We start from the raw sequence: 25,666 nt of genomic DNA, 5'->3' as shown, positions 1-25,666 counted from the left end.
GAGGTTTCCTACAAGCAAGTGGAAGGAAGATGTTTCAGACTCAGCAAATTGTGATCAAAGATACTAACTGAGACCTAGGTGAACTAAACCTCAGCTTTTGGGATCTCTCAGTTTCTTCTTATTGTGTTTAGTGTGGACTGAACAGTTCACATTTCACTTTTGGTTGTCTCTTTATTTATGTTTATTGTACCTGTGAAGATAATGTCTGTGAGTTATAAAATAGCTGCTTTATATTGTAAAAATTAGCCTATTCCTTGTTTCCTCATCATAAGATTTTATAAAGTTCTTTAATTAAATTCATTTCTGTAGTTCCTTTTGGGACTTGAATCCTGTGCAATCCTTGCTGAAAATCCTTAGAGACTGAACTCTGGGTTTCCGGATACTTTTCTATGGGAGTTAGGATTTTCAAGGGCACCGGAGAGGGCAACGAAGTGACATCTAGCTCACCCAACATTACACACACAACAACAAATAATTGCTGGGAGTCAGCATTATGCTTCCCCTTACCCATATCGGTGCCTGCCCACATCTCTGATCAGTCTCTCCGAAAGGTACGCGCCGATGCGGTCCAGCTTCTCCGGTGCAGACAACGCATAGAAGGTCAGTTTCTCCATATTGGTTTTTACCAGCCCATCCTGGAAAAACAGACCGACATGGGGTTTGAGCTCCGTTCCATTTTGAAAGGCCATTCTCAGCGAGCAGCACAGGGAAAGGGCTATGGAGCTTTCAGCCTCCAGGTTGAAATCAGCAGCATCCGATGTCACACGAATTGCTATGATGGGTCAGGCCAATTGTCCAGTTAGTCAATTAGCCTCTGATGCTGATACTATCTCTGATGCTGGCCAGATTCTTGATGATTCAGAGGAAGGTGCCAGAACCCCCCAGTCAGCAGTCAGTATCCATTAGCATTTAAATATCTGCTGTCCGGCAGCATATCGAAACGCGTGGAGGAGTCATTGCCATTCCCAGCATCTGCTTTGCAGCGGGCACAAGCCCCGGCCCAGAATCAAAGGACTGACTTGACAAAGGCTGAACGACCCTGCACAGGGAGCTCTCAGGGACATGCCCGAAGCATCCTGCTGAGGAAGTGATGGCTGAGGAACCCAGGCTGGGAATAAACAGAGATCTCTGCCTCTGGAGCTGCCAACCCGCCAGCTTGCATCAGAGTGCAGTTCATTTCCCGCTATTTAAAGAAGCACAGCCCATGTGTTATATATCACCTCAGCTGCTTCCCCTTTTGCCCTCAAGCTTTATCTCCAGCTATGGCAAGCCACCCGTTTTTTTCCCGCGATGGCAGCAACTCAGTGCTGGGCTGTATGTCGGGCGCTTGGAAAGCCAGAGATAGGAGAATGGTGTCAAAATGCAACATCTCACCCTTTCATCGTCTTCCTAAGATGATCTTTAGGACCAAGTGAACTTAAGCCACAAAGGTCAAAGACGCCCGGTCTGATTCTGCCTTGCACACCTTGGGTAGTTTACACCTGCTAGGGTAGCATAAGCAACCTGGGATAATCACCTGTCTTGTCAGCGTAAGTGTTAATCTCCCAGCTCTCTTTGATGATGTTGCTGCCATCCTGTTAAGAGACCACTCATCATGCATCCCAAGTTCAATTCCTACTCATGTCTGGAGGGATTTGCATACATGTGACCACTGTCATTTGCACAGGGATGTTGCTAGCTTGTATCTTGTTCTCCCAACCATCCCCGGCATTTATTATGCATCTATTTTATAGCCCCAACAGCAAAGCATCTCTTTAAGGAAAAGGAAATCTCGTCTGTTCCTCCAGACACAATTATACTGGAACGTAATAAGGGAGCCGTGCTAGTCAGTTCTTCCTTATACCAAGGCACAAACTTGTTAAGGTAAAAAAAATCTCTTTCCGGGATGATGACAACATCTTCAAAGAGAGCTGGGGGATTGACACTTTCACTGAGTGGGCAGGTAATTATCCCCGAGAGCTGCTTATGTGTCATGAAAAGCTTCAAAAAACAGTTTTCTTGAGAAATCATTCTGTTCCCATGTGAGATGTTTGCAACATTCCTCCCCGCCCCCCTTCTTCTGTATTGCCAAGGACTGCAGCATGAAAACAAGCGTCTTGCTTCTGGCAGTGCTGCTGCTGCTGCGTCCTTGTTTATGTTCTCACTCATCCACCTGTGACATCAGCCATGGGAACGACGTAGACGTCAGAGAGACAAGGTGGGGGAGGAAATATCTTTTATTGCACCAACTTCTGTGGGAGAGAGACAAGCTTTCGAGCTTACACGGGGCTCTCCTCCAAGCCTGAGAAGCACACACCGAGTGTCACACACAAAGTGAAGCTGATGTCAAACAAAGACTTGTGACAAAATCTGGGAACTGGCAGGGACGTGTATTCCCAGCTCTGCTGTCTACTGTTTAGGACAGTCCTGGGAGCAAGGTTCCTTCCCTTTATGGCTCTGCCACTGAGCGAGTTCAAGACAAGCCATTAGCGTCCAGTGCTTCGAAATTCTGGGCTGAGTGGTGCGAGGGATGTGCAACCGATTGCAATTCACTCAAGTGAACTAACGTGATCGTAAACACTAAGCTACACCCTCCACTGACTTTTGTGGCAGGACTCAGCTGGGGTTTGAAGCACATGCACGTGTGCCTCGAAACAAATATTTGAGGAGTGTTTATAGAACACTGACAGACCTCGGTTATCGGTGGGCGAGATAGAACCTGGGATCTCTGGAGCTAAATGTATGAGCTGCGACTGCCTGAGCTGAAAGCCCTCTGACTCTTAGCTGAGGCTGTAGCAGACCCATTAATCTCTAAGTGGTCTCGGTGCCATTACAGGGGATAGAACACTACACCCAGGAGGTGTGTTGGTTACATTTAGAGTAGCATTTACAGCTGTGGTCATCACCTCACGCTGACAGGGAATCTAGTTACATTTAAATTAATGGAGATTGCCTATCTCCTAGAAACGACCTTGAAAGGTCATTGAGTCCAGTCCCCTTCCTTCACAGCAGGACCAAGTACCCTCCCTGACAAATTTTTGCCCCAAATACCTAAATGGCCTCTGCAAGGATTGAACTCACAACCCTAGGTTTCGCAGACCAATGCTCAAACCACTGAGCTATCCCTCGCTCCTCCCTAGACTAGTTAAACCCCAGTCTAGATGAAACCAGAGCAGACACGACAGCTCAAGGAACTTAGGGTTTTGATACCAACACAAAATGCTTCTCACAAAAATGAAGGGCACATTACAGAAAATGAAACCCTCCTTGTACAGCCCTAAAAAAGTCACCTCTTCTACAAGGGCATTTCCTGGCATGCAGGTGAATATCACTGAATGACCGGAGAAATGTGAAAACTCCGAACAACAGAATGGCCAGACTGGGTCAGAATAAAGGTCCATCTACCCAGTATCCTGGCCCTCGAGAATGGCCAATGTGAGGTGCCCCAGAGAGAATGAACAGAACAGGTGAATGAATGGGGCTGATCCATCCCCTGTTGCCCATCATTTAAATGATATAAACTAACTTTTAAAGAATGCTGGGAAATTCTAATTCTACCTGAAGCCTGACTGTTCAGGTGACAATTCCATGCGAGCAGCCTGCCTGGTGAGAGCTGGGGTCTCCGGGCATGCTCAGGCATGCTCCAGCCTATATCCTTGGTTCCCACTCTGCAGGCTCCCTGCTTCCCATCTGCCCCCAGTCTGCCTCGCTCTGGTGTTTTAGTGGACTGTTTCCAGCCAGCAGGCTGCTAAGTCGTTGTGTTTCAAGCAAAAGAGGAAGCGCATTTACCTCTGGATCCTCTGGAAAGATATTGTCAACTAGTCTCTTGTAACGGGGCCGCAGAGCGCCGCAGCAGCCGCACACGCCTGGAAAAGAAAGGAAAAGCGACTCAGAAACGCAACAGGGCCTGGGTCTTCCTCAGCGGGTAGCCTTCATCAGGAGCCAGCGACGTGCTCGGGTCAGAGGAGACGATTCCAGGGAGAGGCATGTCTGACAGCAAACTCGTACCCTGCTCACAAAAATATAATAACCCCTCACAGCATCACTCAGCCCCGAGTCCCTGCAAAGAGATGAATCAAAGAGCAACGCCACCGCAAAAAGTCACGACTGAGAAGACAAGGGAAATGCTGGAAGCCCCATGCCGAGCACGAGGGAGCTCTCCGTACTGGTTTTTAGGAATACTCTATGCCCGTCAGTTTACGTGCTATGTAGGATCCTGCCTGGCTGCATGGAGTTAAATCAAAGAAAGGAACTGGGAGGGGAACGGGTAGCGAAATAAAGTAAAGCCAGAGAGAATGACCAGGGTCCTTAATGGAATGATGTGAGAACCATTAATTGGGAAATGCCCACCTGCCCGGCTTCCAACAGGCGAATAGATTGCATTTTCCCCACACCTAGGATCAAAGGAGCACTAAACCACTCACGACCCTAGCTTAGTAAGGAGTTGCAGAGTAGGGAGCAGTGGGCAGCACCAGCTGGAGAGGAGTCTCTGATAGAGACTCGCTGAGAGAACACAGCTGGGGCAGCCTGTCTCTCCAAGGCCATGAGTCAGGTGTCTGGGCTGAGGGGAACACACCCAACACTTGCAAGGAAAGACTAAAGCTTAAAGACTACAGCTCCCAACTTAAACCTGTCCAACACATTATCAATAAATTACAGCCTATACTGGAACAGGACACTAAACTCCCATAGTCTCCTATAGACAACCACCTAACCTCAAGATGATTTCACGAGGAGTAACGGTAGTTCGAACTAGGAAGCCTAGTCCGAACTACCTAGTTTGTGCCCCGTGTAGTCGCGCTGCACGGGGTTCGAACCAGCGGGGTTTTAAAAATGGCGGCTCCCCGCTTATGCAAATGAAGCCCGGGAAATTCAAATCCTGGGCTTCATTTGCAAGTGCGGTATGCCTACATTACCCTCCTAGTTCGAACTAGGAGGGTAGTGTAGACATACCCTGAGTTATAAGATCAAGATTACATATTCCTGCGCATCCAGAAATATAATCTATGCTATCATGTGCCGAAAGTGTCCGTCTGCTATGTACATTGGACAAACGTCTCAGACACTTCGCCAAAGAATCAATGCCCACAAAACAGACGTTAGGATCACAAAGAAAAAACAGTTTCTTGCCATTTCAACCAGAAAGGACACTGTCTCAATGACCTAATCACATGCATCCTACTTCAGAAGACATTCAAATCTGCACTTGAAAGGGAATCCTCTGAACTGGCATTCATGCTAAAATTCGACACTCTCCTCAGGGGGCTGAACAAAGACCCCAACTACCTTACCCATTACCAAGATAGCTTGCCCAATTATCACCTCTAATACCATTAACTCACAGACATCTCCCCTTCCCCACCTCTAATATTAACTCACAGGCATTTACCTTCCTTTCCCCCCCACCCCGCATCCCCCCTCTGTTCTGAAATGTGATTTGTCCTTTTCATATGTGTTCATTTTTTTAATTGTATCCTTTGGTATATATGGTTGTGACTATTTTCTTCCACTATTTGATCTGAGGAAGTGGGTCTGGCCCACGAAAGCTCATCACCTATTAAACCATCTTGTTAGTCTTTAAAGTGCTACATAGTCCTGTATTTTGTTAAAGCTTAGGTAAGACCCGGACAGACCGACCTCTTGTTGGTTGCACCTTTCCCCCTGCTTGTTATGCACCGCTGGGTGCATAAATAACGCTTTGAATCACTTTGATCGGCCTCTCTCTAAGGATAGCATCTTCCTGTCGGGCCAGTCACAGCTGGTCAATAGTAGGGCTGGGTGGGTCCACCTGGGGGAAGCCTGTCGCCAGAGGGGCCACTCCAAAGGGACTACACAGGGCCTAAAGCACAGAGCACTTTGTAACCGCGACGTCCCTCCCTTGACAGCGTTACAATGAGTGGGGACAACGTACCAGGGTCCATACTGTAGAGCGCAGCCCTGCACTGGCCCAGGGGATAGGCTAGCCAGGTCTTTGCTAGACCTTGGTTCTGCACTACAAGATGAGGACACTTTGCAGAGACACTCTGGAGAAGCCAAGACGTGGGTTATCCCCAGATGTACACAATGGGGATTCTGACTGTGTGATAACTGTGACCTGAGCTCCTCTGACATTGGTAGGCGCAGGAGGTTGCCCACCAGGAAATCTCCCCTTGGCCAGCAGAAATGCCTGTGATTGGACCAGTACCTGAATTTCATCAGCTGCATGTTCACTGCAGTCAGCTGAAGGGGTAAAGCTAAAAGCCATGGTTGCTTCAGCCAGGAGAGCAGGGCTGGGAATAAGCACCGAGGCATTTGCAGTGCTAGGTAGTGAAGCACCCACCCTGGCAGAGGACAAAGCTCAGGTGTAATGATAGCAGGATACAGGCTGTCCTCAGGGTGCTCCCTGGCTCACTTGTCCCCGAGTGACTCTCATACAATAGAAAACAGGACTATGGAGCACTTTAAAGACTAACAAGATGGTTTATTAGGTGATGAGCTTTCGTGGGCCAGACCCACTTCCTCAGATCAAATAGTGGAAGAAAGTAGATAAATTGTCATACAATAGGTCTTTGATCCTAGAATTCACTTCCCACTTGGCCCGAGAGAGACCACATTTGTTGATTTCCAGGGCGCCTCGCAAAAGCTACGTATTCTCGCTACGTATTCTCCAAGTTTTATCGGGGAGGGGGGGAGGCGAGGGGGAAGATTCAATGGGATTAGGGCTAGGAGAGATGGGAGAAGGCAGTCAATGGTAGAGTAGAAGGAGGGTTGTGTGTGCATGCGGGAATAGATCCAAATGAAATTGTGTATGTTACAAGAGAAAATTACGGATGATCCTTATCACCCAGGCCTCTTCTCATTTTCCCTTTTTGACCTCTCTCATCCATCCTTGATTTAACGCCACATTTTTCTTCCCATTCCTCTCTGGTTCCTCTCCAAAGCTACTCTGCTCTCTCCTTCTCCCCCAGCACTTATCCTTCTCCCTCCCCTCTCAGATTAAACTTGGAGAATACGTAGCTCTTGCAAGGTGCCCAGGAAATCAACAAATGTGGTCTCTCTCGGACCAAGTGGGAAGTGAATTCTAGAATCAAAGACCTATTGTACGAGAGTCACTCAGGGGAAGTGAGCAAGGGAGCACCCAAATGTTTGGTCATCAACATGGTTTGAGTCTAAACCCTTCCAAGCTAAAAGCATGACGTCACTTGAGCTGAAGTAGTAACTCCATCCACTGCTAGCTGTATTAGACTCTTATCCTCTCATGGGGACTAGTCATTACAGGGGGACAAAGAGCCAAATTCTTCTAGTGCAAGTCACGCAGCCATGGGGCAACCACGGATTTACAAGTGTACATAAAATCAGAACCTAGGTGGATGTCCTCAGCAAGGAGAACACCTTGGTGGCAGGCAGCGAAAAGGCATCAGCCGAGGACTTGATTCAGCAATTCATTCCCCACAGAGGTTCTCCCAATGCCATAGAAGGAAATGCCCCCAACCAGAAACAGAGCAAGCAACTAATTACACAGGGTGAAGTAAAATCATTATTTACGCAAAATAATGGGCAAGAGATGAAGCACGGGAACACTGGGTCTGGCACTCAGATGCTGGCGTGTAATCTGACTGCCTCCTCCAAAAGGTGCCCACTGTCTTGTAGACATAGATCTACCCAGTGGTGGCCCATCAATACAGGCAAACTAGGCAGTCACCTAGGGCGCCAAGATAAACGGCCGTTGAAGGTGTGACGGCGTGTTGGGGGTTCCCCGTCTCCTGCACCCCGAAATGGCACAAACAGACTGCACCAGCCAGTGGAATTGAGGGTGGTTTATTGCTCCTCCAGCACAGCGCAGCACAGATGTAGTCTGGTCACAGGAACTGGGCTAGGATGCCTCAGGCCCCCTTGAGATGGGGGAGACTGGGCCCCTAAACTCCAGCCCCTTCTCCTAGGCTCTCCTCCATGCCCTCCGACAGCCAGCAACCAACTCCCTCACTTCCAGCCCTGCCCCCCAGCCAAGGCAGCATTCCACCTTCCTTTGTTCCTCTCCATGGGGGGTGTCTGGCCACTGGTTTGCATAGTGACTCATCCTGTTTTGCTGGGTCGTGGTACCCACGGCAGCCAGTGGGGGATCCCCCAGAGCCAGCAGCATAGAAACCAGCCAGGTACCCCCACTACGTCACAGTTCTCCCCCCTCCGAGAGCGAACTGAGCAGGGTCACTCCGCTCGTGACCTAGGGAAGTTCGGGTCCTCTGCGTGGGAACCCGCCCTGGGGACATGGGTGCTCCCCTTGACTCGGGCCGGCCGTGGCGAGGCCCCACATGAATTGGCTTCCCTCCGTCCACTCGCCGCCCCGCTCCAGGGCGACTGGCACAGGCCTGTCCTCGGGGGTCACACCCACCCTTCCGCTGGCCTTGATCTCTGGCCAGGGTCTCTCGGGCTGGGGCCATGAGCCCAGCGAGCCTTCTCTGGACAGCCAGGGCGGCTTCCACCCCCGATGCTCCATCCAGGGAGGACTTCCCCTCCCATAACTCTCTCAGCAAGCCCAGAGGGTCCTCTATCTGGGGTAGAGACCCCCAAGCCGCGTTCCTCCTGTCTTGGGCCTTCCCGCCCCTCTGGCAGGAGTCACAGGACCGGCAGTACCGCTGCACGGCCGTAAAGATTCCCGGCCAATAGAAGTGCTGGAGCAGCTTCAGCCGGGTGCTCCGGATCCCCCGGTGGCCCCCAACGGGGACATCGTGGGCCAAATACAGCAGCTTGAGGCGATACTTTCGGGGGACGACCAGCTGCCGTTCTACCCTCCATGCCCTCACCTTCCTGGGGGGGAGCCACTCACGGAACAGGAGCCCACGCTCCCGCAGGAATCTCTCCTGGCCACCTCTCCCCCGGGGCTGAGCTGCATGGAGGCCAGCCTGGTCCCTCAGCCTCTGCAAGGAGGGGTCTGCCTGCACCTCAGCCTGGAATTCAGCTGCTGAGGCAGGGATCGGGACCTGTCCCCCACCTCTGCCTAGGTCCGGAGTCCCAGCCTGGCTGGACCCCGTGTCCACTGGGATGGGACCCTGAGGACGCTGCCAGGAGTCCTTCCCTGGACCCACGTTGTCAGCCCCCCGCTGGCTCTGGCTCCAGGTAGTGACTAGAGCCCGCTGGGATTCATGGGGCCACTCCTCTAGGTCATTCCCCATCAGCACCTCGGTGGGCAAGTGCGGGTGCACCCCCACTTCCTTGAGGCCTTCCTTCGCCCCCCATTTCAGATGCACCCGGGCTACAGGCACCTTAAACGGGGACCCATCTATGCCCTTCAGGGTCAGCTGCGCGTGGGGTAGTATCCGCTCTGGGGCCACTATATCGGATCGGGCCAGAGTCACCTCTGCCCCCGTGTCCCAGAAGCCCGTCACCTTCCTACCATCCACCTCCAGGGGTATGAGGCACTCGCTCCGCAGGGGCCGTCCTGCCCCCACCCGGTACACGGAGAAATCCGCCTCCTGAGAATCAGACCTCCCAGGGGAGGTGCACTGAGCATCCTTCCCCTCTCTCTGAGCTGAGGTTTGCCTGCCAGCCCCTGCCTCTGGGGCAGCCTGCCCTTCCTCCCGCCCCAGCCAGTTAACCCTGGAAAGTCCCCGGTCCTGGGACCTGGTGCACTGAGCCCTCTTGTGGCCTTTTTGCCCACAGCGCTGGCAAGTTAGGCTTTGGGCTGTCTCTGTCCAGGCCCTGGCTGGTTCTCTGGGGCGCAGACGACCTGTTCCTTGGTCTCGCCCCGTAGTTGACTCCCTCCGTCGCTCAGCCGAGATCCGATCTCTGCGCGGTTCCCTCTCTCTCCGGGACTCCCGTTCACACCCGGACCGGCTCTCCGTGAACTCATCCGCCAGTCTCCCGGCCTCCTGGGGGTTCTCTGGTCTCCGGTCCTTGAGCCACAGCCTCAGTTTGGGTGGGCACGCTTCATAGAACTGCTCCATCATGACCAGCTTGAGCAGCTCCTCTGCGGTCTGGGCTCCGGCTCCAGACACCCACTTGCGGCAGTATTGCGCCAGGCGGGAGGCCAGGTCCACATAGGTCTCCCGTGGCCCTTTCTGTACCCCCCGGAACTTCTTCCTGTACATCTCGGGGGTCAGCCCGAACTTGTGCAGCAGGGCCTCCTTGACTCGGTTGTAATCCCCTGGCTGTAGGTCCTCCAGCTGACTGAGCACTCCGGCCGCCTCCTGGTTCAGTGCGGGGATGAGCTCCTGCAGCCAGTCAGCTGGGGGGACCCGTTGCAGCCCACAGGCCCTCTCAAAGACACTGAGGAACCCGTCTATGTCACCCATGTCCTTCAGTTGGGCCACCACGAGCCTCTCCAAGCGTCTGGCAGTCCTGGGACCCTGGGGCCCATCCGCACTTGGCGCAGCCGGTGCCCCGCCGGTTCTCCGCTCTGCCATGGCCAGCTCATGCTGCCGCTGCCTCTCTCGGTCTTGGCGCTCCTTCTCTCGGTCCTGGCGGTCCTTCTCTCGGTCCTCTACTTCCAATTCCCTGATCCGCAGCTGGATCTCCAGGCGCCGCAGCTCCGCTGGGCTGGCCCCTGCCCTAGATGGGCTACTTGCAGGCCTCCCGGGAGACGCTGTCTCATCTCTCCGTTGGGTTCCAGCGCTCCTCCCCCTCTCTGAGCCTGACACACTCTCAGGGGGGGTCTGGCTGCTTCCCCTGGGGACAAGATCCTGGCCCTGTGGCTGGTCATTATCTTCCAGCTGGGCAATCAGCTGGGCCTTGGTTGCTTTCTGCACAGGCAAGCCCCTCTCTCTGCACAGCCCCACCAGCTCTGCCTTCAAGAGTCGGGCGTAGGCCATCTGCCCGCTGGGCCCCTCGGTGCAGACTCACCAGTCTAGTGCTGCAGCGCCCCACGATTCCCAGGAACCGCTTCGCTCTGTCTCCAGCACGCCTGGCTCCAGGGCTCTTGCTTCTACTGCGCCTTGTCGCTTGCCGCTGGAAGCTCCATCCACGGGGTGCAGTGCATCCCACTTCTGACACCAGTGTGACGGCGTGTTGGGGGTTCCCCGTCTCCTGCACCCCGAAATGGCACAAACAGACTGCACCAGCCAGTGGAATTGAGGGTGGTTTATTGCTCCTCCAGCACAGCGCAGCACAGATGTAGTCTGGTCACAGGAACTGGGCTAGGATGCCTCAGGCCCCCTTGAGATGGGGGAGACTGGGCCCCTAAACTCCAGCCCCTTCTCCTAGGCTCTCCTCCATGCCCTCCGACAGCCAGCAACCAACTCCCTCACTTCCAGCCCTGCCCCCCAGCCAAGGCAGCATTCCACCTTCCTTTGTTCCTCTCCATGGGGGGTGTCTGGCCACTGGTTTGCATAGTGACTCATCCTGTTTTGCTGGGTCGTGGTACCCACGGCAGCCAGTGGGGGATCCCCCAGAGCCAGCAGCATAGAAACCAGCCAGGTACCCCCACTACGTCACAGAAGGCTTTGGAGGCAGGGACGCCGATCACACGTTTCGCCTAGGATGCCAGTTGCCGGCAGCTCATCTAGGGCCACTCCTGGGTCTACCCAACCCATGTAAAAAAGTCATTGCTACCCAACCGTACTGGTCAAGAGATTGGTTGGTCCCTAACTATTGACAGCATGAATTACAGAATCAGCCACAGATGGAACAGAATATAACCCATTACATTTAGAACGGGGACCGAGCTATAAGTTCATCCAGTTCTTCCCCTCTCTGCCAATATGCCAATATCAGACTCTTCTCTATAATATATTCTTGATCCTCCTGAGGTCTCAATGGCATACTGATGAAAATGTCTCTCATCAATGTGTATCATTACAATTTCACTAATGCATCAGTGCTAAAGGGACCTTGCACCACATCCATCATTCATGACAGCATGGACTATTGCCTGAATTGAGGTCCAGTTAAACTCCACTGGGTCATCCCATAGGGTATTGTGGTCAAACAGGAACCATCTAAAGAGGCCACAAAATCTAATCAGGGTCCCATCTAAGACCACAAAACCAAACTCGCTTAAGACTTTTGACCTTCTGCTGTACCACAGGAAAGACACTAGACTTTAGTCACTCAGACTAGGTCTACACTACAGAGCATTTGAGGAAAAACGGCCATATTTCCGCAAAAACTCGTGGAGTGTCCACACCTCAAGCACGTTTTTGTGCAAGTAAATTGAAAGATCAGAGGGGTGTTTGTGGAATTGGTAATCGTCATTCTACAAGGAAGAACCCCTTTTTGCGCAAGACCTCTTGCGCAAAAAGTCGTGTGTGTATGGGGAAGAGGGATTTTTTTGTGCAAGAAGAGGAAAAAGCACAGGTGCTCTGGTGGCCAATCTGTCCATTTTTCGATATGCTTTTGCAGTGTGGACGCGCTCTTGTGCAAGACGTTTTTGCGGAAGATGTCTTCTGACAAAAGCTTCTTGCGCAAAAAGCCTACAGTGTAGACATAGCCTCATTCCCCTCTTTCCTGCTCCTTCCAAGAAAAGATCTTAGCATATAGAAAGACAAACAGCAATATTAATGCATCCCCACCTGAGCTCGATTTTGCAGTCTGCCGGTCAAAAAAATTCTCTCTCTGTCTAAACTTTGTACTCTAGATGATTGGCATTCATTACTCCCATTCAGCTCTGTTCACTGAGAGATGAAGTTTCCATAGTTATTACACAGTGCCTGCTCTGCAAAGAAAACAAGCACCCAGTATCCACAATGCATGCAGCCTCTTCCTCCCCCCTCCCCCTTTGTCTCTTCAAACAGTCCACATGTAGGAGAGCAAGATCCGGGCCAATCTAAGCAAATGATGGCACTGCAGTGAACTAAACTGCTGAGGAAGACATCTGCATCTTACCGTGAACCCATTTAATCATTCCTGCAGCATGTCAGCAACTTGAAGGTGTCACCAAAGAGAATTTTAAAACCACAAATATCAATGTATTCACACACACAACCTCACACGCAGGAGCTGAAATAGTTGGGGGGAGGGAGGGAGGGAGGAGGAGGACTGGCACCGGATTACAGAAACTCTGTTTTCAGAGTGACCCATTCCACGCTTTTCATGTCAACAGTAGCTAAATGCTACAATTTGAAGGCTCTTTGGGGGTGAAGGGGCCTTTCAGTCCAGATCTAGTAAAGAAGCATCAATAAGACTAGAAACAACATAGGGAAGAGTTTCCCCCTCCAATACTGTGCTTTAAAGATAATGAGGAACCCTCACTACACACCTCAAGGTCAGTATTACTAAGGCCTTGTCTACACTTACCAGGAGATCGATGTTGAGGATCTAATAAGGTTCGATTGAGCATGTCTAATAAGGACCTGCTAAATCAAGTGCTGATTGTGCCCCCCCCCCCATCGACTCTGGTACTCTACCAAGTCACGAGGAGTAAAGGAAGTTGATGGGAGAGTTTCTCCCATTATCTTCCCGTAGTGGAGATGCCACAGAAATTCAAACTAAGTACGTCGACTCTTCTTGTAGCTGGAGTTCCATATCTCAGTTCAACTTTGTCTCCTAGTGTAGACTTGTCCTTGAGAGGAAAGCTGGGCCAGCAGCTAGAACCAACCTGGGAAACCAAGTCCTTGCTCTTCCACAGACTTCACGTGGGACCTTGAGTAAGTCACTCAGTCTCTCTGTGCTGGTACAATGGGGACACCAGCACTGCCCTATCCCCAGGGGTGTTGAGATGATAAATGCATTAAGTCCATGAGGTGCTTAGCCATTATTGTGACAAGGGTCATGTAAGTCGGAGAGCTAGACAAAGGCCATCCCTGTTTTACCGATGGAGGAAGCAAGGTGCAAAGAGAAGTGATTCACTCAAGGCCCAATGCCAGACCTGTGAGTGGTATTCTGCAGCCCTGTCTCCCAGTCCCCTTCTCTAGTGAGGAAAAGACACTTCCTAGAACGTCCCACCCAGCACTGATCAGCCCTGTGTTGACAACCTCAGGCACAAGACGGCTGGATGCTCTCACAGCATCCTGATCTGATCCCAGTCGGGAGAATGTCATTTTGTCTTTGGTCTCTGCTGAATACTGCATTATCCTTCACTTCCTGTCCTTTGCTGCTGTGCACTCATGAGCAACCGTCACTACCCGCCAAACACGCCGCCAGACAGATTCATTCCGGAGCCCTTCAGGAGGAAAGATGTAATCGGAACATAAGATTCTGTTACGTCGGCTCAGCCCGTTTCTTTGATGTGTGTTTCTTAGCCCCAAGGAAATACCACAGCCCAGCTGATAATGTATGAAAGGGCTTAACAGTCCATCAGCCAGCGCAGCAACATTATTCTTAAGGCAACCAATGGAGCAGCCAACCCACAACGTTAAATTGGTTACATTTATCAAACGCCCAGCATGCCAAGAGCTCTGCATCCTCAGAGACACACACACACTCCACAGGAAACAGCCCTGGCCACAAGGCAAAGAATTCTCCCCAGCCTACCCTCTTGGATCCAGCTACCCAACCCCTTCCAGAAAAGCCGTGGAGGCCAGACAGACCTGGCAGGATGCTCTGACAAACAACAAACCCAGGTAGTGCTTGGTCCTGCCAAGATGGGGGCAAGGGACTGGACTTGATGACCTCTCAAGGACCCTTCCCATTCTAGAATTCTGTGTTTCCAGAGATGTCCCATTGGACCACTAAGCCCTTCCCCATTAGGGTTGCCAGATGGTTTAACCAAAAATACCGAAAACACACACACACACACACACACACACACACACACACACACACACACACACACACACACACGGAAAAAAATTCTGTTGAGAAAAAAAAGGGGGAGACCAAAGTTGCTGAGCAAAAAAAAAATAAATTAAGAAAAAACAGTATTGCCCCTTTAAGAAGAAGCTTTTTTGCTGGCAGTCATCTTTTCTGCTCCAGCCACAAGACAGCTTCCCTGCAGAACCAGGTAAGCGGGGGGGGGAGGAGGCCTGGCGCAGAGGCCGGGGGCTGGGCCCGGTTGCCGAATGTGTGTAGGGATGCAAAGCGTCCAGTATTTTCACCTCCTGGCAAGGAAAACAAATCAGAAAATACCGGACATTTTAGGTGTCTGGTATTTTCTGAATTTTTTTTTACCTGACAGGAGGCGAAAATACTGGACTGTCCAGGTCAATACCGGACACCTAGCAACCCTATTCCCCATTTGAAAGGGGCTGCTAGGAGTCTGAGCACAGGACAACAAACATGAAGGGATCCCAGGGAGCGAGGTGGTGTCTCTGCAGGGCCAGGACTGACATCATCTACAGCTTTAACAGGGCAATGGCAGCGCCTTACATGTCATCTGGAAACCGCCTGGAAGTCAGTGTAGGCCACAGACTGAGCATCAAATGCTCCCTGACCCACAAGCGGGCCCCACTCCGCACCAGCTGACATCTCCCAAAGGCTCCCCTCGCACTTCCCCAAGAGCAAGTCACTTCCAAGTTTCTGTTCAGCAAGTTCATAGCAGAGAAGTGTTTATTACACACCCGCTGGGCTGTAATCATTGGCGGTTATCAATGCTCTGCTTTGCTTCCTTGTACACTACTACAGCCTCATGCTCGGTTTCAAAATGATTGGCAAGGAATAAAGGATCATCTGACCCCTGAAATGTGTCCCTGTTCCATATCCAGGTTCCCACGGCCTTGCTAGATCCCTCATGGCAGAGCAATTGATCATAGAGAAAAGGCCTCTCACTGTTTGCAGTGGAAGGAGAGGCTCTGTTGGGAATCATTCAGCTCACTCTTGGCAATGGTGAACATGTGTTGTCTAATAGCAGGTGCACAGGGTGATTGAACACTTGGGAGGGGTTCTAGTCCCATCTCTGCCACTGAGATATCTTGTGCCTCCTTGGTCAAGTCACTTCACTTCTTGGTGCCTCTGCATTTTCATCTGCCCTGCTGAATGAGGGCACTGCAGGGCTTGAGTGATTAATATTTAAGAAGTGCTTGGAGATCCTTGGAGAAGAGATGCTACTGGTATTATCCATCGGGTATTTCGCCTACCTAAAATTCCTGTTGCTAGGTATGCTACACTGCAGTTGGTTTTCTAAGCAGTGCTGTATGTGTTATGCAGCTGCTGCATCCTTCCAACCTCTGACGAGGCTGCATCTGCACCTTGCCTGGGGTGGCTGCTGTAAACATACTGGCTGTGTCTACACTGGGCCACTTATTCCGGAAAATCAGCTGCTTTTCCGGAATAAGCTGCGAGCTGTCTACACTGGCCCTTGAATTTCCGGAAAAGCAACGACGCTCTACTGTACAAAATCAGCCGCTATTCCGGAAAAACTATTCTGCTGCCGCTCGGGCATAAGTCCTTATTCCGGAACACTGTTCCGGAAAAGGGCCAGTGTAGACAGCCCAGTAGTCTTTTCCGGAAAAAAGCCCCGATCGTGAAAATGGCGATCGGAGCTCTTTTCCAGAAAAGCGCATCTACATTGGCCACAGACGCTTTTCCGGAAAAAGGGCTTTTCCGGAAAAGCAGCCTGCCAATGTAGACACTCCTTTTCCGGAAAAACTGAAAACGGAATAGTATTCCATTTTAAGCATTTCCGGAAATTCATGCCAGTGTAGACACAGCCACTTTGTAAAGCACTCAAACTCTGAAAGGTAAGAGATCAATATCCCTTGCCCTCATTCCCCCACCTGCTCGTGGGCACTAGCTTCCGGTCACACTGGAATTTGCGAGGTCCATATGCCACTTACGCCAGCTCTTGGTTCAAGCATTCCAGGATTTCATTGGGCTCTTTTGTCTCCTGAAATGTATTTGCTCGCTGAATGCATCTCCTCTGAGCACAGCGGCATTGCCTCGAATAATCGCACCTGTGAAACCTGCACTCCCAAGGGGAGCAGAGCTCAGAAAGCTCTTTGCTGCAGCTGTGTGCAGTCGGTGTTGATGGTGATGACGGACTTTGGACTTTTACACGCTCTTCGAGTGAGCTCCTGGGTGCCTTTCCCAGCACTGATTGTTATAATTCTCCTTACAGTTGCTCGCTTCCTCACTCGCTGGCTTCTTCCTTCGGAGGAAGCAGCTATCGATTTCATTTTCTTTCCAATACAAAATACCTTTAATCTAGCCTCTTAATAAATTCTTGTTTCCTATTCCCATTGAAACGGGTGTCTTGTGATCTCCCAAAGCCTCCTAATAAATTCCCCTTGTCTCAGATCTCTAAGTTAATACCTTCGCTACATGATTCATCTCGTCTCTGCATTGACTATGTGTATCCCCGATGGTCTGAGTTCCTGGCCCAGCTACAGAGTGGCACCCATTTACACCAAATGAGGATCTGGCCCTCTGACATCAAAGGAGTTACACCAGGGATGAAGCTGGCTCCCCAGTACTCCCCAACATTCCTCCAGGGTGGGGGCCCTCTTCCTGCAAATCAACTCCTCTACATCAGTGGTTCTCAAACTTTTTTTCCACAGACCTCTTGAAGGGTCTCGGTGGGCCATATAATGATCTTTCCAAACGTTGTTTGTACTCTTTGCTAGCTATTATAAAGCACTTTGGATAAAAGCGCTATGTGTGGGGGAAAAAAGCCCTTTAATAAGAATTAACACTTTTTTGTTCCATAAATAAAAGCACCAGAGAGGAGCCCTGTTAGTCTGTAACTGAAAAAACTTCACACACAACCAATGGGTCCTGCCACACCTTAAAGACTCACAAAACATGCAGATGGTATCATGAGCTTGCGTGGGCAAAACCCATTTGTGAAGCTCAGGATGCCGTCTACATGTTTTGTGAGTCTTTAAGGTGCGGCAGGACCATTCGTTGTTTTTTACGTTTTTATCAAATAAAAGCGTGCAGCTCATATTTCTGTATCAATAGGGGGTTTCTCCCCTGCCGCAGCGCCAGAATGGGAAGAGGTTGCCTCTTACTCTGGTCACCACAAGCCCTGTATTTCCCACATTCCCTCTACTCCCTCTTCTCACCCCATTGCCCATCCCACCTGCCTCCAATTTCCCCCACTTTGCCCCGCTGTCCCTCTCCCACCTACACCTGATTCCCCCCCAGGCCGCCACCTCACCTTACCTGGGAGAATCCAGGCACCTAATTAGTGGAGCCACTTCTGTGAGCCGCCAATTCGCTGGGCAGCCGTTCATTCTCTCGCATGCACCCGCCAAGGTGTGCCCTTTAGAGGGAATTATCTGTAGACCCCATGAATGGAGCCGGCAGACCACCAGTGGCCCACAGACCACAGTGTGAGGACCTCTGCTCTACATGTGTCTGGAACCTCGGAGTCTCTTCCTGCAAATCAACCCGTTCACTCTGAACCTGGGTCCCCTTCATCTGGACATACATGATCTCCTCTCCATAAATGCGATGTCAGAGTATTTTTAGGTTTAATTCAGATCTCCTCCTCCTCCCGCCCCGCCAAGCCATGGGAGAGGAGCTCGTACAACTGAGCTGCAGCCTTAATTCACTGCTGCTATTCATTTTGGGGAAGGAGGCTGAGTGGCAGACGCAACAAGGAGCCCAGTCATACTAGCAGCATAATTATGTCGAATGCTTTCCCTGTCGCCTGACACGACCTTCCTTTTGCAAAGACAAGATTTTAAAATGCCTTTAAGGAACAGCAGCAGGCAGGACAAAAGTAAAAGCCACCCTTCCCCCCTCCCCCCGACTTGCTGTCAGGAAGGGAGACTAGCTGAGGTACAATCACTGTGGGGGGGGGGGGAGATTATTAATCGGGGGGGAAACTTAGGACGTTAATGAAATTTACAAGAACAACAGATCCTCTCCCATCGCCCCAGGGGCATCATGATCGTGTGACATCCCCAGATGGTTGGCCACAGTCCCTGGGTCACACTGGAATTCAATTAGCTCAGTTTAAAATTGCTTTTAAGAGCCTAGCAGATCCATTAATTATGTATTATGATTATTATTCAGATGGTGGTAGCACCTAGAGAGCGATAGGAATCTGGGGCCCTGTGTAATAAGCACACATACATAACACAGACACCGTTCACGCTTGCCCTCAGACCGATTCCGCCCGGGTTCTACAGCATCTCTTTTAAACAGAGACCCTTCGACACACCTTCTGCAGTGGAAACTCACCAGACGCTGCGAGGCCAATTGCAGCAGAGCAAAGCAGCTTCCACTTTTTCGCCACAAGGAAGCCCCCCGCAAGGGAGCGATCTAGATGAAAGGGTGCAGGCCGGGGCAGCGGGTCCTGATAGAGCCCATTGCAAACCAGCTGCCTCTCCTGTGCAGCCCTGAACATCTGAAAAAGGTGATTCTCCCTGAGGCAGGGTTGTCGCAGGTTCCCTCTCTCAACCAGTGTCACAAGCGGCTCCTGCTAATGCATAGGATTAGCGACCACCACCACCACCAGCATGCAGCTACGGAAGGTGGAGAGCCTCTGGCAGGCAGAGCAGGGCACACACTGACCTGCAAACCATGGGGTGGCCGGGCAAAACCCAACAGGTCCCCGAGCATGTGCAGTGGGATCACCCCCAGCGCAGCTGGCAGTATAGGGCTTATGGCAACATTCAACACACCCAGTCCCCTCGGATGGCTTCCATGACCCAAATCCTCTCACTTTCTTGACTGTATTTGTTTGCACAACACCCCCGGAGGGGCATTGTAGCACAGAGGGCAGGTATGAAACCCCACCACGTAGCCCCGTCGACATCCTATGGCATTATTCCATGGCCCTGTAAGTTGCACATCCATCACTTCTGTGCGGAAGGCCGTACTGCCCCTTGCTATCAGAGACCAGTGTGACAGGTGCAGGCTCACAGCCCACTGAGAATAAAATTCCACATGACCCTGGTCAGCATCTCCCCACTCCCAACATACTCGCAGGCCTCCTTTAAGGATTTGATGAATTCTACAAGGATTGCCTGCTGCCCTGTGCACACACGTTTGCATCACGTCTCCACAGAGCCAAAGGGAGTCCAAAAACTCCCAGCAGTCTTAAAAAGCCTAGAAGACAACAGTTAAAATTTCCTCCTGCCCCCTCTTTTTCCCTCCTGCTGGGACAGACATGCCTCCTACATTGCCTGTAATGCACAGGCATCACGCTAGGAGGATGGCAGTCTCTTTGGTACTTTTATCTCAGGGGTATCCAAGATTTTCCCACCAGCAGAGGGGCTGCACTGGCATCTCACCAGGATCTAGAGGGCTGAGCTCTATTTGCATAATCAGGGTTAGCATTTATCTAGTGCTTGCCTTGTTCAAACACACTTCACAGACATTAGCAAATTAATCCCCACAAGTTCCCTGTGAGATAACTCCGTCTCTTCATCCTCGTTTTGTAGACAGGGAAAGTGAGGCACCAAAAAAGTGGCAAGGTGATTTGCCCAAGGCCACAGGACAAATCAGTGGCAGAGCTAGGATCAGAACTCAGGCCTTATTAGCTCCCATGTCTGTGTTCAGGCCACTGTAGCAGATCTATGTGCAGATAGCAAAGGGGACCTTTGCTGGGTATGCTCCTTGCTAACAATGGAAACTGCCATTAATAGCCCTGTTGTAAAAGTCTCTGAATCCAGTTTTTCCTGCTGCAGCTGAACTTCAGACCTACAGACATAGTTATTTTTCCATCCTCAACATCATCAAAGCTCATTTTATACAGAAAGAGAAACTCCACAGACCCACTAGAAAGGGGTCAAGAAAGATAAGAAATATAAACCGCAGCGGTATAGCAAATACTTTCAGTTTATCCAGTCAAGCCTCCGGTTTTCCACTGAAAAATGGTTTTGATGGAAATTTTTCAGTGAGCCCAAATATAAACCCTCATGCTTCAGTTCATGAACTGAGAAAGGCTAGGAAGAAACTCCCCGTAAAGAGAGTGGAAAATTCCATGGCTCAATTTTGTTGGGGTTTTTTCCTGCCTTCCTCTGAAGCTGCTGCAAAGAAGACACAGATCTAGAGCCAACCCCGGCTGCAATCCAGGATGACAAGCCCCACACTCAATCTGTTCATTATAATCAGCAACAAGTCCAAGATGTTCGTTTTCTGCTGTCCTAGATCAGCCAACAGAGCTAGATGGACTAGAGCTTCGTGTGAGCCAAACATCAAGCCTTTACAAAGCAGAGAAACATTTTTGCCTGATTTGCTTTATTAGCAGAGGATCAGCAACAATCCAAACACAACAGCGCCCAGCTGGGGGGGCGGGAGGGAATGGGGAACGGGTGTGGAGGTGGGGAAAATTGACCAGAAGCTCCTGCCCAGAAATCTCTATGAAAGGAACTTCACTACCTCAGCAGCAAGGCACAGCAGCATCCTACGCAACTTTGTGAGGCTGATAAAGAGCTAACTATGCAGCATCTAGGCAGGCCTGGAGAAAAAAAAAGTCTCCCATTCTCAAACCTGATTTACTTGCGGCGTCCATGTGCCCGGCTGGATGGCGAAGCTGTGATCAAGGACTGCAGCTCTCTAGCTCTTGGGCAGCAATGTGCCGTAGCAAGAGACAGCCTAGCTCCATCCTGTATCACTCGGTACCAAGAGCCAAGGCAGTCAGCTGACTGCCCGACCACAGTCATTTTCAATGTCCTTGTGCCCACGCTAGCAATGCAGGAGGCAGCAGGCGGCTGTGTGCCCCAGGAAGCAGGTGCCTCTGGGATCCAGCTGCCTGCGATTTGTCATCAGGCTGCTCACTCTAGGGGGTCTATTTTAAATCCCTTTCTTTTTTGGCTGCCTTTTCCGCCTACGGACTGAATTCGCTGCGGGTGGAAACGGCTGCGACACCTGGGATAGGAACGGAGTTGCCCCTCTTCTGAGGACAGTGGTGAAGGTGGCGTGATGCCTAGGGATGGGCTGTAGGGTCCTCCGAGTCCTTACACACTGACTAGTCCCAAAAAGCTGCCTCCGGATTAGAAGAGGCCCCAAGGGTTCCAGGGAAAGGGAAACATGGATGGGGAGGCTCCCGTTCCAAGCATCTTTCAGCCACTGATTCCATTAATTCACTACCAAGAGACTCCCCTATACTCAGTTTGCCTCTCTTGTGACTCATTGTTGGGTCTTTCTCGCTCCTTCCCACCCCTCACTTCAATGGAGCTAAGATCCCACACACATTTCTGGTCAGTTCCGGCTTTTCTGTCATGCCTATTACCAGAGGAAAGGTGGGGGCATGAAACTGGGATGGAGACAAGTCCTGGAGACTCAGCAGCTGACACTTTTCATTCTGAGTCAGGGCCCTACCAACAGTGAGGTCCATCGCCATGGAAACATGACACCCGCACACGCTGCTCTGCACTGGCTAGCAGTGGGCTGGATAGTGGGTTTGACCTAGAAATCCCTGCTTGATCTGAGAGCCAAGTTACACCGCACTGGACGTAAGATCAGAGTCTAGCCCAGACGCAGGGACCCCTACACGCATCTCAGTCACTGGCATTTTTCTACACATTTAACGAACCTGAAGGAAGGACTAAGAAAGGTACCTTCAGCCAGGTGGAATATTTTCCAGGACCACGCAGCGCTCTCCCCGCACAGATCCGCTGCAGAGAGAATCGAACCACCGAGTAAGGCTGTCATGAGCCGCTACGTCGATATACCAGGTCTGGGGGGCTGACACGCACTTCTTGCAAACACAGAAGCATCCCTGCCGGAGCCCAGGCGAGAAACAGAATTAGACTGCATGACTGCAGCCTCCCCCAGGGAGCTTGTTGGGGCGGAGTGGGGATCTCGGGAGGCCAGGCCAGCTAGAGCATTTTAAAAACATAAATAAGGGAGCTTATACTGTGTGTTTGGAGCAGATGTGCTGAGTCACTGTGTCAGCTCAGGCGGCAGCGAAGCAGAAAGACCCTGGCTGTAACAACACAGAGCCTTCTTTGGGAAACTGATTTATTCTGCAGGCGTTTCACATGAGGCTGCTTGGTCACTCTGAGGGGGCGTTTTGCCTGCTCTCTGCGGATGCCTCAACCAGCAGAGAAACCGCAGGAGTGCAAATGAACACGCAGGGTTTCTTTGCGGTTTGCAGGAGTTTAATGTTCACACCAGGGAGGGACAGAGAGGGTGGGAAAGTAGTGAGTAAACTTCCCACCCGTAGCTCTTCTGCTCCTCAACTGACCCACAGTATCCACCCTATCCTCCGGATTCTAGTCCTGGATCCGCTCACGAGGCTCTTCTGGCACATCTCAATCAGACATCTAGCCTACCCTGTTATTCCAGTCCTCCTCATCCTGCTGTCCCCACGACACATCGGTCGGCCGATGCCTCACAGCCCTGACCTGCAGCCCCCTTGCTGTTCTGCTCTGGTCCTAACTGAGCAAACTACACTGCAGTTTCTGAAATATATAATGACCTTGATGAGAAGATCCCATGACTTCTTATCATTTGTTTCTGAGAAGGCCACATAAGTTTCAAGGGACCATAATTCAACCACCCAAGTAGCACAAGCCCACAGGTCACAAACCCCAAAAGTCTTGGGTTTAGTTCATGTCCATCTCCCCTGGAGCATTTTAAAATGGGGAATTGTACCAAAGCGTCACCTTGTCACAGAATATGCCTCTCACCACGCATGGGACACACCAGCAGGTTACCGGTCCATGCAAAACCAGGAAAGAGGGAGTAGCTCAAATACTTTGCATTTGCATAGCACTTTGCAGCAGAGGAGAATAAAGTCTTTAAAGAGGTCAATGGAAAGTTATCGCTTTTTCAACGACGGGGGAAAACGAGGCAGAGAAAAAACGTGATTCGGGTCAATCCACACACATGAGCACCGGCTGCCCTACACCCCATCGATAAACCATCGATAAAGCTGCGCAAAACAGTATCCTGCTCCTAGTCTGCAATCAGCCAATGAGAGTTTGTCCTAATTATGTCACCTGATGCCTGCAGGCAGGGCTTTGGTAGTGGGTAGAGCCTCTCTGGATTGGTGTCCCGCTTTGTATGATCTCAATAAACCCAGATTAATGAATCTCTTTTGATAAACTCAGTTGTCATTTTTCAAAGACTTTAAGGCCAGAAGGGAGCAGCATGATCACCGAGTCTGACCTCCTGCACATCACAGGCCACAGAACCCCACCCACCCACTCTTGCAAGAGACCCCCTCGCCTGTGAGTGAGCTAGGCAATACCTCAGATCATGGGATACAGACATCAAGGTACAAAGAATCCACCATTCACACTAGTTTAAACCTTCCAGTTATTTCTGTAGAACACAAGAGATTCCATCTGTTTGTGCCAATAGCAGAGGAAATGTCTGCTTTGATGTTTTGGTGCCAAGAACAGTGATCTAAGAGGATAATTATGGTCATTTAGCCCGCCTCACCTCTACCCCCCCCCCAAAAAAAACACTGCTCAGGACTGTAGCCTTTATTTAGCTGCTTGGAGGCCAGCATGAGCTGTTTCTTTCTTATAAACCTGTCAAAATACATGCCTAAAAATTAGTCTCAGTGCTCTGTGGCTCGTTGCAAACCAACCCTGCGGTTCACAAAGGACAAGCCCCAGGGCTCCACTTCAGGAAAACACTACGTCGCTTCTAGAGTAGTAAGGAAGAAATCAGCCAGTCAGAGCAGCGATCCTGACACACACACACACACACACCAGCTTCCAGACACAAAAGGCCAGTGGTTTTCAAACAACCCAGAACTGGTTCCAGGAACGTCAGGCCCTGGGTCTCCTTGCTGCAAGGGGATCAGGTGAGCAGTGGGGGGGACTATGGCAGCTCCCTGCCTGTCCTGGCACCACAGACTGTGCTGCACCCCAGAAGCGGCCAACAGCAGGCCTGGCTCCTAGGTATCCTAGGTGGGGGAAGAAGGGGAAGAGTGCACAGGGCTCCGCACTCTTCCATAAGCTCAAAAAACTAGGGAGTCACCAAATAAAATTAAAAGGTAGCAGGTTTAAAGGCAGTATTTCTTCACACCCAGTCAACCTGTGGAACTCCTTGCCAGAGGATATTGTGAAAGTCCAAGACTATTACAGGCTTTAAAAAAAAAAAAAAAAAAAAGCTGGATAAATTCATGGAGGATGGGTCCATAGCCAATGTATGGCTATTCACCAGCATGGGCAAGGATGGTGTCTCTAGTCTATATTTGCCAGAAGCATGGAATGAGTGACAAGGAATGGATGACTTGATGGCTACCTGGTCAGTTCATTCCCTGTGGGGCACCTTACGTTGGCCACTTTCAGGAGACAAGGTACTGGACTAGATGGACCTTTGTTCTGACTTACTCGTATTCTTAAGTTCTTAATTCCATGTTAAGCGGTGTCCTGAGGAGACCCAGCCTGGGCCCAATGCTAATCAGTATTTTCCAGTTAGGAACTGAAGGTTGAAGTGGAGAAGACCCCTCCCCCAGCAAGAAGCTGGGGAAGAGGACAAGATCGTTAGAATATGACATTAAAACAAGAGATCCAAAGCTCTTGGAACTTCACACATGCGCAAGGTTCAATTCCACACCCTCAAACCCGCCCCGTGAGTTTACAGACTGGGCAAGCCCCAAACCAGCAGGGGCCAGTTTTCTGGATCCAGCCTGGCGGGAAGGTGACAGCGGATCTCCCAAGATTGAGCTGAGACGGCAGATATGCCACAAGCAATCAGCCACAGATTTCTACCACAGGGAGAACAGTGCAATTTCAGTGTCGCTTAACCCAAACCCTCGTGTCTCACTCGGCCTCAAACTCCCGAAAACTAATCAGGGATCAGCTCTGAAGACTGGGTGTTCAGCACCGCGTGCTCAAGACATTAGAAGAGGCATGAAGGCAATGAGACTCGTCACCGGCCACCGGAAAGTGGCTCGTGAAGGAAGGAATAAATCGCAATGGGGGCTGGGGCGGCCGGAGACCCGTCCATGGCATCACAGACTAGGCCCCGGAGAAACACAGCT

At 50.9% G+C, this 25,666-nt stretch overlaps 1 protein-coding gene across 8 annotated transcripts in view; it reads right to left on the bottom strand.

Annotated features, from left to right (window-relative positions):
• The window catches only part of EFR3B (EFR3 homolog B), a 161,313-nt gene that overhangs the window by 76,881 nt on the left and 58,766 nt on the right, over nucleotides 1-25,666 (bottom strand). For 6 of the 8 annotated variants that reach the window (XM_006116729.5, XM_075923305.2, XM_025181494.3 and 3 more), the window contains exons 2-3: nucleotides 3,769-3,845; nucleotides 508-635 (exon numbers count right to left, since the gene is read on the bottom strand). In XM_006116729.5, coding sequence (XP_006116791.2) covers nucleotides 508-635; nucleotides 3,769-3,845 — 205 coding nt within the window. Of the gene's footprint in view, nucleotides 1-507; nucleotides 636-3,768; nucleotides 3,846-12,461; nucleotides 12,520-25,666 lie in introns of those variants that run through there. The other 2 variants (XM_075923307.2, XM_025181497.3) reach the window with 2 other exon arrangements.

The sequence above is a fragment of the Pelodiscus sinensis genome, chromosome 3 (genome assembly GCF_052426305.1).
Source record: "Pelodiscus sinensis isolate ZL-2025 chromosome 3, ASM5242630v1, whole genome shotgun sequence".
NCBI classification, from domain to species: domain Eukaryota; kingdom Metazoa; phylum Chordata; order Testudines; family Trionychidae; genus Pelodiscus; species Pelodiscus sinensis.
This window is presented reverse-complemented; position numbering and strand designations above follow the sequence as displayed.